Source organism: Phascolarctos cinereus, unplaced genomic scaffold (assembly GCF_003287225.1).
Source record: "Phascolarctos cinereus isolate Bilbo 61053 unplaced genomic scaffold, phaCin_HiC Scaffold_2;HRSCAF=192, whole genome shotgun sequence".
Taxonomy (NCBI): Eukaryota; Metazoa; Chordata; class Mammalia; order Diprotodontia; family Phascolarctidae; genus Phascolarctos; species Phascolarctos cinereus.
In genome coordinates this window covers 246989592-247007212 of record NW_027555625.1, presented here as the reverse complement: position 1 = coordinate 247007212, position 17621 = coordinate 246989592, and the positions used below count along the sequence as shown (strand labels likewise).

Below are 17621 nucleotides of genomic sequence, written 5' to 3'. Positions count from 1 at the left end.
CTTTCTTTCTTTCTTTCTTAGGCGATCCGGAGTTAAGTGACTTGCCCAAAGTCACACAGCTAGTAAGTGTTAAGTGTTTGAGGCTGGATTTGAACTCAGGTCCTCCTGACTCCAAAGCCAGAGCTCTATCCACTGTACCACCTAGCTGCCCCTGAACCCTTCTTTCTAAATAGTAAAGGACAGGTGCAGGGACCAGTACAGAAAAAACTTCCTTCCTTGTAGGAAGTAGAAGAGCTGTCTCATTATAAGGCCTTTGAGCCTGTCCTTGAGTCTTTGGTCCCTTTTCACACTGCCTCCAAGAGCTAAGGGCCATCTCTCTAAACCCACAGCTGGCACAGTACCCAGGTCCTTTGTACCTGAAGCCCTCAGACCAGTCAGTCCTTCTCTGATGTCTTTGAGAATTCCTTTCCCAGTCTTCTACTTCTGTTTGCATATTCACTGCTGAAATTTCAATTTAAAATCCCTTTCCCATAATTTTTGTGTCCACAAAATCCATAGAATTTGAGCTAGAAGAGCCTAGGCATAATTTTAGTTTAATCCCATCATTTTCTATATGACGAAATGTAGGCCCAGGAAGGGAAGAGACTTGTCCAAAATTACACAGGGGTAGGGCCAGAATCAGAAACCTAGTCTTCTCACTCCAAATCCTGTGCTCTTTTTGGAGCAAATTGTTATTTTGGAAGGAAGAGACAGGGGTGTCCATGGCATAGGATCATAGATCCAGACCTCAAAGTTGATCTAGCCCAACTCCCTCCTTTTGCAGATGAGAAAATTGAGGTCTTGCTTAAAGTGACACAGATATTAACCAGTGGAGGCAGGATTTGATTCCAAGTCCTCAAATTTCTGAACCAGTTGCTTTGCAGTGTCCCACACTGTATGTGTGTGTGGGTTTTTGTGTGTACACACATAGGAAGCCATTACAGAAATATAGGGGGTTTGGAGTTTTCATGACCTTGCCTGTCATCTTGAAAGGATGATAATCAAGGTTCTAGAGTGAGCAACTTCCCCATTAGGAGTTGGCCAGAAGGTGCTGGCAAAAGGCTAGAAGCATCTCCTGGGAGCTACTGTCGGTCCCAGCCCCAAATGTGCTGCGGTTCCCAGAAAACATGGTAGCAAAAATGTTTTCTCATTAAGATTTTTTTTAAAGGAAGGGGAAAAAACCCACTGCTAGAATAGACTCTGAGAAGATGCACATTAATCATAACTCTGAGAAGTACCCTTGCGACTTACTCAGAAGGAGCCAGAGGCTGCTGCTCGGGGACAGGCCTGACTTCTAAACAACATGTGTCCAGGGGAGAGAGAATCTCAAGCGTCTGATAGGCAAAGCCTAGGGTTGGGCTGGGGGGTGTATGGAAGGTGCTAAGGAGGTACAGGCTCCTGACCAGGGGGTGGGTGGAATGAGGAGGATCCAGGAGTTTTAGAAGCTCATTCTGAGCCTTTGGCCCTCATTTCAAAATATAAATCTTTAATGTCTCATTAGTTCCATCCCCCACTGTGAGCCCTCCAGTGCTCAGGCGAGTGGAAAATGATAAATAATAATGATTTTTCTGGCCACCAAACAGATAGTGAAGAGGGGTGGGGGGAGGGGAAAGAACTTCAGTCCCCTGTTGATAGACCTGCCCCTAATTTTTTCTTAACTCCACTGCTAGCAAGAGAAGGAAATATCGTGTGACTTCCCTAATGAAAATCATATTCCTTGAAGCCACAACATTCCTTTAGCAAGTGCCTAGTTTCAGGAGGTAAGACACTGAACAAAAGCTCTGAGCACCCAATCTTAGATGGACATTCCCAAGCTCCTTCCCTCCCCAGTGTTATTCTGGTCCACCTCTAAAGGTCATAGTGTAGACAACCCTAGGGCTCAGGCCATTGCTGTAGTACTCTCCCCATTTCTATGCCTCAAAAGGGCTCCCACAAATCATGGTGACAGAAAAAAAAATACTTGTTTCAAAGCTGGCTTTAAAGCAAGACAACATCCTTTCCTGCTTTGGTTTCCTTCCCATGGGCTGACCTTGAGAAACTGTAGAACTTTGCACACTCCCAGCCAGCCCACTGTTTGGTCTGTCACCTGCCCTCCTTCTTCTCTGTCAGTCTTTTGTCAGCTTCTCTGTCTAACTTGCTAAATTCCAGATCACTTTCAAGATTCAGTTAAGGTAAATCTCCCCCTCCTGACAGTAATTAGGACTCAGAGCAGCTTCTTGGGGGTTGGAGTGGGAAAAGGGAAGGGGAAAGGAGAGCTTGAGAGAGAAAGGACAAAGAGGGTGGGGAGGTGCACAAAAGAGCTAAGAAGAGAGAGAAAAGGGAGAAGAGGTGGCATGGAAGAGTGACATGAAGAGAGCAAAGAGGAAAAGATATGAGAGAAGAGAAAACTAGATGAAGGATGGGAAAAAAAGAAGTTAGAGAAAAACTAACAAAGGAAAGAGGTGAAAGATAGAGGAGAAGAAAAGAGTAGAGAGGGAATGAGAAAGACCATCAGGAGAGAGTGAAAGAAGTGTTTACATGAAAAAAAAGAGAGGGAATGAGAGAGACAGAGGACAGAGAGATAGGAATGCTACTTCATAGCAGTACATAAGGGTCTCCATCAAAAAATAATAATCTGACCCTTCTTGCTGTACATGCCATTTATCCTAACCCCTCTCATATTCTCCAGCAGATGGCATCCTTAACCATCTCCCTCTTTTAATCTTCAGTTTATTCTTACATTGAAGCTCCTTCCCTATTATCCTCAGACATGCGCAAATCTCTATCATACATAAAAAAAAGAAACTAAAAACCTCTACTAGACTGTCCCATCCGTCCAAACTATTGTCCTATATTTCTCCCCACTTTTTCAGTCAAGCTCCTAGAAAGAGCTGGCTGTATTCAGAGCTCTAATTCCTTTCCTCTCACTCACTTAACCTTTTGCAGTCTGGCTTCTGACTTTATCATTCAACTGAAACTGCTCCCTCACAAGTTCCTAATGATCGCTTAATTGCCAAATCTGATGGTGTTGTTTTGGGTCTTGTTTTGTTTTTTAGTTCACATTGTTTAGCTCTCCATTGCATTTGATACTGATCATGACTCTCTCTTCCTGGATACTGTCTTTTCTCTGGGTTTGATGATATTATTATCTCCTGCCTCTTCCCTTCTTGGTCTTCTTTATTGGCTTATTATCCATGCCATGCTACCTAATTGTGAGTGTTCCTCAAAGATTCTGTGGTGGGTCCTCTTCTCTTTTAAATTTTCTCTTGCTGACGTCATCAGATTTCATGGGCTTAGTTATCATCTTTATGTATATGACTCCTGGATCTGTATGGCCAGCCCCAGTTTCTGTTCTGAGTTTTGGTCCCATATCATCAAATTTCAATCAAACATTTCAAATGGAGGTCTCCAAGATACCTCACATTCAATGTTCAAAATAGAAATCATTATATTTGTCTCCCAAACATACCCCTCTACAAAACCATTTTTTCTAGTCTTCTAGGTTATTAATGTTACTCATCTCCACTCATTCCATGATCTTCCTGTACTGGCCTACTTGCAGTTGCTCAAACTTGGCACTTCATCTCTGGTCTCTGTGTATCTAGGCTGACTGACCCCCATGCTTGGAATGCTTTCCTTCTTCACCTTAGTCTTTTAGTTTTCCTGGCTTCATTCCAGACTCAGCTCAGGTGTCACCAGGCCTTATCTTGGTCCCCCATAAGGCTAATGCCATATGCTTTTAGATTGTCTTCCATCTACTTAGTATATGAGGTGTAGGTATATAGTTGGTTTCTATGTTGTCTCCTCCATTAGAATGTAAGCTCTTTGAGGGCAAGGACTATATTTTTTTCTTTCTTTGTATCCCAGTAATTACTTAATAAGTGCTTGTGGAGCTAAATTACTATGGGCCAGGCTCTGTACTAAGCACTGAGATGCAAAGCAAAGCAAAACAACAACACAAAAAATGTCTCTACCCTTAAGGAGGTGGAATTTCCAGCTTAGTTTTGAAGCTAGAAGATGAGGAGGGAGAGCAGTCCAGGCCTAGGGGACAGCTAGTGAAAAGGCAGAGATCAGTTGGAATGGAATTTGTGGAGAGCTGAAATTAGGCTAGTGTTTCTGGAATCTACAGAAAGTGGAGTGTGAGAAGACTGGACAGGGAGGAAGGGACCATGTTATGAAGAACTTTGAAGGCCAAAGGAGTACATATTTGGTTGGTGATAGGGAGTCACTGGAGCTCTTTGAGCAGGGGTGTGACATGGCCAGCCCTAAGTTTTAGAAAAATCACCTTGGCACCCGAGTGGAGAATGGATTGTAGTGGGTAGAGACCTGAGGCCATGAAACCAGTTAGAAAGTTTTTGCAGTAGTCCAGGGAAGACATGATGGAGGGCTGAACCAGGGTGGTTGCTGTGTGATTAAAGAGAAGGGGATGTAGAGGAGAGAAGGTAGAAATGACAAGATCTGGCAATGGATTGGCTATGTAGGATGAGGAGTTGAGTATGACACAAAGGTTTTGAACCTGAGTGACTGAGAGAATGGAGGATCCTTGACAAGAACAGAGAAGATAAGAAGAGGGGAGGTTTTGTGGGGAAGACAATGAGTTTTCTTTTGGATGTGCTGGGTGTGAGTAGACCTCAGGAGTGAGGCAAGGGCTGGAATACAGATCTAGGAATCACTTGCATAGGAATAATATTTGAGCTTATAGAAGTGGAAAGATCATTAAGTCAGAGAGAATGCAGCAAAGAGGTCCCAGGATAGAATCTTGGGGGACACTCATGGTCAGTGGGCATGATATGGATGAAGAATCAGCAAGGGAGACTGAGACTGAGTGGTTGGACAGATAAAAGGAAAACCAGGAGGGGGAAGTGTCATGAAGGCCTAGAGAGGAATGAGTATTGAGGAATAGAAGGTAATTAATAATGTTAGATGTTGCTGAGAAGTCAAGAAGGATTAGGATTGAGGAAAAATTTGGCAATTAAGAGATTGATTGATATTAAAAACCGCAGGATATGTTAAACAAACTTCAAGGTTGAGAACAGAAATGTTATGCAAGCATAACTTATTAATTTTATAACCCTGCATTGAATAATATCCCACTGGCCTGGATGCCTATCCAAGCCCCTTTTCTCCCTACCCTTCTAACCACAACTCAATAAAAGAGCTGTACTGTTGACAACTACAAAAAATAAAAAATAAATAAAAGAAGTTGGACCTTTTGTTGAACTGTGCAAAGCTTGGCATTGCAGTGACATGGGAAGTACCTCTGAATATTCAGTGGCCTCTTGTTGACTAAATCTCAAACTCCTTTGCCTGGCATTTAAGACTCTCTACTTAATCTTACCTTTCTAGCCTTATCTCATATAATCCTTTCCAGGTGCTCTACATTTCAGCTAACCTGGACTACTTTCTGCTTCCCCCTCTCTTTGCTTAATTCCATAGGCTGGGAATATTCTCCCCTCTCCTTCTTGACTGTTAAATTCTTATGCATTCTTAAAGCCCAACTAAAATGCCTCCATTTAGTACTTTCTAATCCTCTCCCCACTCCCATTGCTAACAACCTTGTCTCTTCAATCTAGCTGTTGTTTTTCCTTCCTTCTTGAAAAGGACCAGTGACCTTATAGGGCAAAGTCTTGACTAAATCCAACCTAACAGCACACTGTTCTATACCTCCCTAATGTACTTACATAATATGGTGCATTACAATTATCTCTTTCCCCATGACTAGACTGTATGCTTGGTGAGGATAGGGACCTTGTCTTACCTAAATTGGCATTTACAACTCTTCATCTCCTGGTCCTATTCTTTCTTTTCTAGTCTTCTTACACATTACTCCTCTCTATTTACTCTCTGGTTCAGTCACACTGGCCTGCAACTCTGATACAACATACTGCCTCCTGTCACTCAGCTTGAGCATTGATTTTCCTCCATGACTGGAATACTCTCCTTACTTCAGTCTCTTAGAATTTCTGGCTTTCTTTACAATTCAGCTGAAATGCCACCATCTACAGGAGGCCTTACCTGGTTCATCCAGGAGTAGCAGGCTCTTTCCTCTTAAGGTTACTTTTTAACTACTCCATATGTACCTTGCAAGTTAGTATGCATATCCTTGCTAGGTCTCATATTGGGATGCAAGCTCTGTGTGCTTTGAATAGAATAATTACTTAATAAATGTTTGTTGAATGAATGAATGAATGAAACCTTTGAGAACAGGAAACTAATACCAAGAACGTTGACAGTGAATTTGCCATGTTTGGGGCAATTGAGAGTACCAATCCTCTCAGGCCCCTTCAGGTCCCAGGGGACTTGGGTACTGTTTCAGTTAATGACTTTGCTTTGAGAGCAGATCCGCTGAAATCTATAGTTTCTTCATCCATCATCAAAGTGAATAGATGAGAAAGAGAGAAAGGTGGGGAGGGGGGAGGAAAGAGAGGATAGAGAGAGGAGAGAGAGGACAGAGAGAATGAGAAAAAAAAGCCAAGACAGACTCTTTAAAAGGGGGACTTTATTTATTATACTGGAGCAACGCGCCAACGACCCAGCTCTGCTCCCATACACAAGAAATCCGCAAAGCTGTCACTCAGTTTTGAACCAAGATCGCAGTGGCACTAAAAACACATTGAAAACATTGACTCTCTTCCCTTTTTTTTCCTCTTTTTTTTTTTTGGTACAAAATGGTACAAACAACAATACAAAAGAGTTGTGCTGTTGACGATTACAAAAAAAGTTGGACCTTTTGTTGAACTGCGCAATGCTTGGCGCTGCAGTGTGAATGCATCGTACACCAGTCGCCTTGCCCAAAAACAACCACCATCATGCAGGCTGCTACACATTTTGTCCATTGTCAAAAGAAACATGCAAAAGAAAAAAAGAATCCAAATGGAAAGAAAAAGGAGAGAAAGGAAAAGGAAGAAGCGTTCTGTTTCTGTACATACGTGTTGCTTTTCTCCAACTTGATTTGTAGCATCAAGCAGTACCTATATTATATACATACACATTTGCAGTGAGCAGTTTTAGGCGGTATTCTGGGTACTTGAGATCTTTTATATTTCTTTGATTTTGCCAGAAATTGAGATTTTTTTTTTTGCCTCGATGAAAGCAAGCTGTGGTGTCCAGTCTAATTTTCTAATTAAGAATGTCAGGCAAGGTTCTCCCTCTAAGGAAATAGAGGCATTTCTGAGGGGCAGAAGCCTAGCTTTTAAAATCTGATATTTGTTTTCTAGCACTCTGGATGTGCTGAAAGACAATACAAAGAGGAGACAGTTTTGTGGACAAGTGCATAGGGAGGGACAACAGAAGCAATGTCCCTATTCTGTTTTCTGCCCAACCCTGGTTGGTGCTAAACTGTTTTGCAAACTACAGAACAAACTCCCCCTCTCCCCCCAACTAAATCTTGAGCCTGAACCCTGTCATGCTGGTTGCTTCTGGCTTCTTATGGTGGGGTTCCTGGGGCTTCAGTCTCACTTTTCCACTGAAACTTACTATTTACAAGCTAGTAATCACAAAATTTTGACATTGATTGTACTCTTGGTTAATGCTAATTCACTAGCCCAAGCCTGGGCCTGAAGACTGCTCTGGAAGGAGATAGGAACCCTAGTGGAGTTGGGGTAGGCTAGTCTTTGAGGCATAGAGAAGTCTTTGCCATCCTGCATTCCCATACCCTCTGCCTTCTTAGTGAGTGATTGGACAACAGAGATGCTCTGGTGCCCATTGGCAGTGGCAAGAAGCAAAGAGGAAAAAAAGGCAAGCTCAGAGGAATAAGTGCAGGAAAAGTGCTTTCTCACCAGCCCCTTAAGTTCCTCTTACCTTACATTGCGAGATGAAAGGTTAGTGAAAGGGATCCTAGTGACTATCTCCTTTTAGGGGCTAAGCCAGTTTCCTGTTCTTCCATTCTGGTGCATGTGCCACTTTAAACAATGGGGATTGTAAGTGGGACTTGGCAACATTATGCCTTTCTCCACAGAGCAGAGCTTCAGGAGTGCATTTCCCAAACTCCCTCCCCTCTCCCCATCTCCTTCAGCATGCTGCTCCTAATTCAGGGGCATCCTTCTAGAACAGGGCTCTTGATGTACACTTTGTGAGTAGATTTCAGGGGGCCTGATAATTTTTAATATTTTGATAGCTGTACCTCAGTATAATTGGTTTCCCTTTGTAATCCCATGTGTTTTACACAGGATTACATGGGAAACAAATTATGCTTTATTTTGTGCATTTAAAAATGTTACTCTGAGAAGGGGTCCATAGGCTTTAACCTGACTGCCAAAGGGGTCCATGATACAAAAAAGGGTTAAGATTCCCTCTCTCTGTGTGTGTGTGTGTGTGTGTGTGTGTGTAAGAGAAAGGGAGAGAAGAAGAGAGAGGGAGAGAGGGAAAGAGTGAGACAGTGAGAGAGAAAGAGAGAGAGAGAGAGAGAGAGAGAGAGAGAGAGAGAGAGAGAGAGAGAGAGAGAGGAGACAGAGAGAGAGAGAGAGAGAGAGAGAACCCAGAGCTAGACTTGAGAACTAGCAGCTATTGTTCTTGGGAAGTTTAGGGAAAAAAACATTTATACCTGCTTCAGTCAACAAATCATGTTCACATTTAAAAATAATTCACAGTCCTCAGGTTAAAAACTTCTATCTAAAAGAACTACAAAAAAAATGACAACCACTACCCAACTCACAATCCACCAACCCCAACCCTGACAATTCCATTAGTCCCCCCTCCCCCCTCCCTGTTTTGCTACCTCATCCCCATGAACATTTTAGACAATTCTCATTGGCTCACTGACCCCGAGTGGTTTGCATAGCATGGCTTAGAACTGGGGTGGGGTGGGATGGGAATAGCTTACACTGAGAAGCTCTCCCTACCACCTGCCTGACCTGCCCTCCCTCTTGGCTTCAGTGAGTACATCTCCTTGGGGACCTGGCTGCCTGCATAGAGGGAAAAAATAGGCCAGCGGAGGGCCCCTCACCCTCAGTCATTTGAGAAAGGATCTCCTACCTCCCCTTCCCTACCCTTCCCATTCCTTTTCCTCTGAAGTACTCGAGAAAGTACAAGAAGAGACAGAAACATTGTCTGGACCTTAATGACTGATCCACACCACAGTCAGTGCACTTAGGTAGAACCAGTAGGGATGGGGGTGGTGAAGGTGAGGCACAACTATGACCTTAAATTGGGAGACACTCTACTGTTTGTCATATATGTACCTTAAAGGAATGGGGAAAACATAGGAAAAAGGGTCATAGGCTGAGAACATCAACTCACCACTCCTTTCTCCAAGAAATGATGGGGGCAGGGAAGAGCCACCAGAATACTAGGGGAGTATCCAAGTAAGAGGCACCTTGGGGTGGGTGTAGAGGTTTCTGTGTTGGAAAGGGATGGGGAGGATGCTGTGTATGGGGACTGTGGGTTCCCTACCAAGTGCAGTTTACTTAGCAAAACCCACAAAACTATCATGGTGCACTAGAGGGATGTCCCCCTGTCAACCCATCAACCTTTTGGGGGCATTTCCTGAGTTCCTGTCTAATGTGATGTCATTTTCTCAGGAATCTCCCTTTAAGCTTCTTCCTCCTCACCAACCAAGTGGTGAATGGGGAAAACACAGTGGATTGCAAATGGAAGATGGAAAGAGTACATATTTTGCATTCCTTCTGTCCCCTCTGGAGTCCAGATGGCATACGTTCCAAGTACTCTTTCATTCACAGAAGTTGCGTCTTGGGAAGACAGACTCTGGTGAAATGGGAAATGCACAAAGAGCATGTTCGTCACGGGTAAGCTATAGCAGCCCAGTATGCTCTCCTTAATGGGACCCGTTTTCTACCAGAGGGATCCCTGTGTCTCTCTCTCTCCTTTAACATTGAGCATTCAAAATCATTCTCATCATGGAAAAAAAATCATCATCCTCAGTCACTTTCTGACGCCACACATAGACTTGGAATCAAAAGGAAAAGAGAGCTAAACACTTGGACACTTTTACCATATTCTTTTCAAACTCAGTTGCAGAATATATAAAAAAAAGTACACAGTTTACCCAGGGACTCATAACACGGGACTTAGGTGGCTTCTAACCCAAGAAACATGGTTTATATCACATATCCATGCAGGTGAAATCATCTCACAGACATTAGACAGAAATCTACAAGTCCAAATCGGTAATGGGGAAAAAGGTTGTTTTCAAATCTAATAGCTATTTCTTATTGGTTCAAAATGACCTTACATACAAACTAGGTAGTTACTACCCTATCTAATTCTGGGATTCAATTCTCTGGATGCTATGAAACCTTTTGCTAAGCGGGCATTCTTGGAGCACAGCCAGGAGCACGCACCACGGGGTGAGCATGCCTTCATCCACAGCTGCCGTTCTCCCCCGTGAACTTGATTAGAGTGAGCAGTGTCAAGCACCCACTGGGTGGTGGGGACACACACTAGCTGGTTTACACGTTGCTGTCTGACTTTGGCTGTTGGTGCTTGGAACACGAATACTTTACTAGACAAGGGAGATAGAGGTGAGGGCGCTGGGCTAATGAAGCCAGGCCACATCTTTAACACTGAGTGGGAAGGTGGCCGGCAGGGTCCTTGTGAAATGTCAAAGTGATAAAAAAGCAGTATCTGTCCTTGAGAATGGCTATGCATCAGTGATGATGCCTGACAGCAACATGTAGCTTTGCCAGGATTTAGTTACAGGACTCAGTAGCCTGGGGGCAGCCAGAAACCTGTGGAAGGCAGAACACAAAGAGATGCTCCTTTGGCCTTTCAGTGGTTATATGGGTAGAGAGATTTCACCAGGCCTAGTGGAGACTTTCCAGAGGAGCCCATAGCCCAAGGCTAATCAACATGGCTGTCTAATATGGCTACCTCAATCGTGGCCAGGGGAGAAGAGGGATCCCAGGTGATAAGTGCATCTGTTAACACTGAACTATAAACAGCAAAGATGACTATACCACCACCTGCAGAAGACTAAAGAATACCTATTTGGATTTTCACCCAAATTATGTTTTGTGTATGTGTGTGTGTTTTAGTTTTGTGAAACAAGTCATCCACTTTTATTTATTTATTTTTTCTTTTAAAAAATGAAAAAAAAAAGACCACCCTAAAACAAAAACCAGAAACAATCCCCATGGTTCCTTCATTATTCCTTCAGAGCCAGAACTAGCTTGGGGTCAGAGAGAGTGCTGCTCATGATGGTCGAAACTTTTGTTTGTTTTTAATCGCTCCTGAGATCGAGGGAATCTGATACATGTACCAAAAGGCACTTTCAATTTTTTTTTTTAAAAACAGTACTTCTGTTCTAAGAAATTCAAGTTAAGACAGAGTGCCTTTCACTCTCCTTAGTCATAAAGTGGATATTGTAATGAGCCATAACCCTGCTGACACTTAAGAAAAAAAAATGGAGCAGAGACAACAAGTGTTCATGCTAGACAGCTCAATGTTCTGGGAAAAAAAAAAAGTAACTCCTAACTCACCACTAAAATAATACAGTCAGCAGGGGGGAGTAATTAAAAAAGCTGCCACTTCTGTACAGCTCTTGCTTCTCTGCTGTCCGTTCGCTTTTTTTTTATTTTGTTCTAAGAATATGAGGTCAGTTAATCTTCATCTCCCCCTCCATACATGTCCGCGAGTTTCTTGAACCTGGGTCCCCAGTCGTTGAGATAGTCGTAATCTTGGTCTCCAGAGCTGGAAGAGTTCAGAGAGCTGACGGAGCCGGCTGTGGAACCACTGCCTTCGTAGTCAAAGACCAGCAGGGAATCGTAGGGGGGCGCTGTGGGGTCGTTATCTGCAGCTCGCAACCCCTGGGTTCACAAAAGACAAGGCGTTAAGGAGGCAATGGGGAATCCGGTGGTGGGGCGATGAGTGGGGCACCATTGTAGGAAGGCATTGCCTGAGTTGTCCCCAAAGCTATTCTAAAGCTCCTCTGGACCACTTCTTTACCTGTAAAATGAAACGGTTGGACCAGGATCCCTAACGCCCTTCCAATTTTGAGATTCTATGATTATGACTCTATTGAAGGTAATTATATGGGATGAAAACATATAAGAGGATACAACACAGGGGAGTTAAAAAGATATCAGCACATCCAAGTGTTGAGGATGCATAGGAGTCGTGGTTATTCTGCATGTGTTTATTATCCTATGATCTGATGATCTTGTTTCCACAGTCCAATCCTCAAGAAGCTTCCTCTCCACAGAACTGCTCTAGGGACCTGAACAGGGCTGTTATCCAAAGATCAGGAAGGAGCATCCCTATTACCTCCGAACTGCTCAGGGCACTGCTGGAGAGCTGAGGCCCAATCCTCTACTCCTGATATGGAATCTGTTCCACAGTTCCTCCATTCTTTACCTTGGTTTGCCCACTTGCAAAATAAGGCTTGCACCAGGTAACTTTGTCCTGAAGGAATATTGTCATGACTAGATAACATCTTTTGGGCTTTTAAAAGATGAAAAATCCTTTAATTAACCTCGAAGGACTGCATTTTCTACTTTCCCCATCAAGGCTGAGGACAATGTGCACACATTTCACGAGTTTGCAGTCTCCAAATGGTTTCTCAAAGCCCTTTATCCTCACTCCAGAAGGGAAGGATGTAACTAGTTTATGCTACACACATTTAAATATAAATCCCATTTGCTAAAAACAATTTCTCACACATTCTGGGACAGAAGAGAGAAGAAGGGACTGTCTCAAATTAGGATTCATGTTTCACCTCCTTTTACAGAGGCAGTGAATTAGAGGAGTGACGACAACATTTTTCTGCGTTTTCTGTTACCTTCTCGGATGGCACAAGGCCAATGACATTCACCTGTCTATACCTCTTAGTGCAAAGTCCTCAAGTTCCAGTCACCACGGGAAGAAATCACTTCAGAGTTCTGTGGAAAAATCATGTTCTATTGAAATATATGTGTGTTTTTCCAAAGCTAAATCTTGGCATAGCCTGAGATTTTAGAAACTCTCTTGACTGGAGGTCAGGAAGTTAAATTATGGCACTTAGCTATGTCATCTGGGGCAAGGCACTCTGGGTTTCAGCTTCTTCTTTTGAATTAGACAAACTCTGAGTTCTCTTCTATATCATCTATATATGGTCTATGTTCTAAGGTCCCTTCCAGTGATTCTACAGGGCACAGGAGGATGTAGAGAGCACCAAGCCATAGGGATATCCCACTCAGTCCACTCCTTGCCCACGTCCAGTTATGTACCAGAGGGCCTACAGTAGGCAAATCCATGAAGAATCCCTTTCCCTGCCTCAGACCTTTCCCTATACAGCTCCTGTTGGGATTTCTCCTCCCCTCCAACCTTCCTGCCATCCTCATTGCTCTTTCCTGCCATCTGTATCCCCTTGGGAGGAAGCTAGGAACAACCAAAACACTTTGACCCTCTGCCCTACTATGGTCTTTCCAACAGTCATAGAGACACAGCCACTTATACCACTTTAATGATGAGTAGAGAGTCACCAACAATTCAGTAAGCCATGGGTCCCCTGGGCCTCACCATCTGCCTGGAATTGTACTGTTCAGACCGTTGGACCTTTGTATCTACTCTGTGGCTGAGGCCTTCCATGTGTGTTATCTCTTTGAATTAGAATGTGAGCTCCTTGAGGGCTGGGGCTGAGTTTTTATTTGTATCCTGAGCATTTAGAACAATGTTTGGCACAAAGTAAGCACTTGAGTGATATTCCATCAATTAATCAATCAATTCCAATTCTAACATTCTATGTTAGGAAGTCCCTTCTTGCTTTAACATTTTATGAGTTTACCATTTTGGAAGAATGTAATTTTTGTCAGAGCTCAAGCTGTAAAAGCCATGGGGAACTTGTGATGTTTAAAAAAAAGACTTTCTGTGTGCTTTTCTCTAGAAACCTGGTTCAATGACAAGCATTTTATGTGAAGGAAAACCTTGTTGTGCTAAGAAATGACCTGCCTGAGCAACCAATGGATGGAAAAGTCATGGGGTGCTGCTTTGCTGACGTACAAACACATGGGGTGTGTGTGTGTGTGTGTGTGTGTGTATAAAAATATATGTATACATGTGCATGTGTATATTTATGTGTATATATGTGTATGTACGTGTGTGTATAAAATATATGTATATGCATACATTTATGTATGCACACACATTATATACACATATGTATATAACACATGCACATACATGTACATGTGTGTATATGTATATATATATATATATGCACATATACATACATGTACATTTTTTTTCCTCTTTCTGGCTTTGGAAGAAGAAGGATCATATTGGACAGTTCACTTTTGTCTGGACTACAACTGGACCAATAGCTTCAATTCAAATAAAAACAAATCATTCTTAAGCCCCAACTCTGTGCCAGGCACTGGGCTAGTCTCTAGAGATACCAAAGAAAAAGCAAAACAGTCCCCACTCTCATGGAGCTTACTTTCTATTGTGGGATGCGGATATTATCTAAACAGTCAGAAGTTTTCTTCACTAAGAGAAACGTTCGACTCAAAGAAAAAAAAATTTGGGTAAATTAGATTTCTTCTACTTAAGTGTGGGATAAAAATGAGGTACCAGCTAACTAGCAAATGTGATACCTAATTGTGCCAGAGGGTTCTGATACTTCTACATGTCTTTAACGCCTTCTTTTAAGTGTATTTTTATGTACTGTGATTATTAAAGTGTTATAGTTACTTATTTTAAAAAACATTCTATTTTTAAATAGGAAAAGCATAAGTGAGTGATAAAAAAATGTGCTCCATATTTTCTCTACTCATTTGGCCACTCCTATGGAAAGTCTATTTGTATATTTGAACTGTGAGAATATATTCCAAGAACTGCTGATTTACCTGATGGCAGTTTATTTAATTGCACCCTAGTGCTTAGGTGACAGTGATGGTGGAATGGGGATAGATTCCCAGTTACTAGTCTGGCAATCAATCCCACGTTGTTAAAGTGATGGCCAATGGAATGTCTAATGGTAGAATTCCAGGTGCCAGAGCAAGCCAATGAGGTAGAAGTTTTTGGTCAGGGAGACTTTTAGATCTCCTCTAAAAGCAGCTAGGTGGTGAGGTGGATAGAACACTGAGGCTAGAGTTAGGAAGACATGAGTTCAAATCTGACCTCAAGCATTTAGCTGGTGGACCTTGGGAAAGTCACTTGGTATCCTCCAACATCAGTTTCCTCATCTGTAAAATGGAGACAATAATAGCACCTACCTTGAAGGTTTTTTGTGAGGATCAAAAGAGATTATATTTGTAAAGTGCTTAGCATGCAGTAGGTGCTTAATAAATGTTTGTTCCTTTCTCACTTCTCTAAGAAGTACCCTTTAGGAGACAGCCCTTTCTATCTACAGGTGTGTCCAGTCTTCAATCTCTCTCTTTCTCTCTTTTTTAATGCCAAGGCCAACTTCTTAATCTTTTCATTTCAAAGGAAGCACATTCACTTGATTTGACAAGGAAAAAAAAAAGACTCTCTGGGCTAGGAGCCAAGTCTCTAAGAATCATGGTCAATGGAAGCTTTCAGGCAACTCAGTCTAGAGTGCCTCCAGATGCAAGTTGGCATCTGCAACACGAAGTCCAGAACTGCATTCTGGAATCATGCCTGGCTTTGACATATCTGTAATATTTTCTTCCAAGGAGTCTGGGCAAATTTTGTTTTTGTAGCTGCACACCACCAGGCTCTGAAGACTCTTTCCATGTATAACTCTACATCCTACCCTGTTAGTTCACCCCCTTCTAGAGTGTTAGGAAAGGCTTACCTCATTGATGAAGTCACCAATGTCTCCCGGGTGGGGGACAACTGGACGGATAGGGTACTGGGGTTCAGCCCCTACTGGCCTCTCATCCACTCGTCTCACACCTGGTGCTTTGTTTAATACATGGTCCATTGTCTCTGGTTGTTGAAGTTGGCTCAGGTCATAATCCTAAAACAAGGGGAAAGGTACAGAGTTAGACCTAGAGAAAACTTTGTTGGAGGTCATTAAATAATAATAATCATGATGATAATAGCTCTTATTTATATAGCCTCTATAGTTTACAAAGTGGTTAAACGAATTAGCCATGGTCATGTAGCTAGCAAGTATTGGAAACAGGATTTAAATGGAAATCTCACCTGACTCCAGAGCTTGAAACTAAGCAAGTCTGATCATTCTTCCATATAACCTTTCCTTCTCTGAATCAATAATGTTTAATTAAAGATCAAGGTATTTGAAACTCCCAATCACAAACTTAATATTTAGTTTGGAAAAAAGAAAACTTAGGGACATTAGAGTCCTATCCCTTAACGTAGCGGGGACCAATAAATAGAAGCAATTAATAGGCAGAGAATATGATAGGGGTGGGGAAATGGTTTGAAAAGGGGTATAGTCAAAAGACTAAAGAGAATGGGGCCAAAGTAAAAAAGTATCCACATAATCAACCAGTCCTGGGAACCCGGGAAGGAGCCAGCTGAATTGAGGAGAGATGGCTGTTGGCACTGGGCTATTTATGCATAGAACAAGGTCAGGAAAAACACCCTGTAGGGAAAGGTATAAAGTGCTGTGAATGATGATTTGTCGGACACAAAGAATCAACCCAGGATAACTCATTTGAAAGTGGTAAGATGCTAGTTATGCCCCCTCTTCATTCAGTTACAGCCATGTGGTTGAGGGTCCAAATAGCATCGATGTCATCAACTATGTGAAGAGCTAAAACATGGGAGAGGTTTTACTGGTGTTCTGGTGCAACTCTGGGTGGCAGAACCAGGGCCAGTAGGTGGAAGTTACGGGGAGGTCGTTGTTGACTCAATATAAAGGAAGAAATTTCTAACCATCAGAGTTAGAACAAAGTGGCTTGTTCTATTGTTCAGCAATGGAACAAGCCACTTTGGGTGAGCTGGCAGATATTCTCACCCTAATCTTCAATGTCTAAGAGTATTGCAAATGAGAGTGGGGAAACTGAGCTAAGCTGTCTTTAGCTTGAGGCTCAATTATGAAATAGACCTTGGCTACTACAGCTTTGCAAAAGAAAAGAAAGATGAATGGAAGGAATAAAATCTCCAAACACATTTAGACATTTACAAATGAGAACCAGGGAGAGAAAAATTAAAGGCTTATTAGAAACTATTAAGGCAACTATATTCCACTATACCAGGGCGAAGATACTGTGATAGTAAGTAGCCATAGGTAGGAAGGTACTAATGCAGGTGATGGCTTCAGTAGGCCTGGGACGCCCTCCCTAGAGCCAAGCCCTCCTCAGAGAGGTATCATTGCTGTTCCCTCCTATCTCTGGAGAAAGGGCCTGAAGCTCCTTCCTTCCTCAGCTCTTCTGAAACATACCCCACTGTCTTTGGGAATAGTAATGATGCACTCTGACGCACGCATACACACACACGTGTGTGTATCTACATATACATACATATGTAAAACCAGTTTACATGGCACGATCCCAATCTTTTGATATTAAAATAATAATAACCAACATGTATATAAGTGCTTTACATATACGATCTCTTTCAATATTCTCAACCATCCTGTGAGGTAGCTGCTATTATTATAATACCCATTTTGCAGATGAGGAAACTGAGGCAGGAAGCAGTTAAGTGACTTTGCTGAGAGTCACACAGCTAGTAAGCATCTGAGGTAGGGTTTGAACTCAGGTCTTTCTGATTCCAAGTGTGGCAGTCTATCCATTATACTATCTAATTGCCATCACTGGGGGAGGGTGACAGTCCTGGATGGGAAGAAGAACAGGGAT

The 17621-nt window shown here is 42.5% G+C and overlaps 1 protein-coding gene across 1 annotated transcript in view; it reads right to left on the bottom strand.

The window, feature by feature from the left end:
* Positions 1-11117: 11117 nt before the first annotated feature.
* The window catches only part of CDH4 (cadherin 4), a 448736-nt gene continuing 442232 nt past the window's right edge, over positions 11118-17621 (bottom strand). Inside the window, exons 13-14 of the mRNA XM_020981500.2 lie at positions 15647-15811; positions 11118-11720 (exon numbers count right to left, since the gene is read on the bottom strand). Of these exons, the coding sequence (XP_020837159.2) occupies positions 11514-11720; positions 15647-15811 (372 nt within the window). The 3' untranslated portion in view covers positions 11118-11513. The remainder of the gene's footprint in view (positions 11721-15646; positions 15812-17621) is intronic.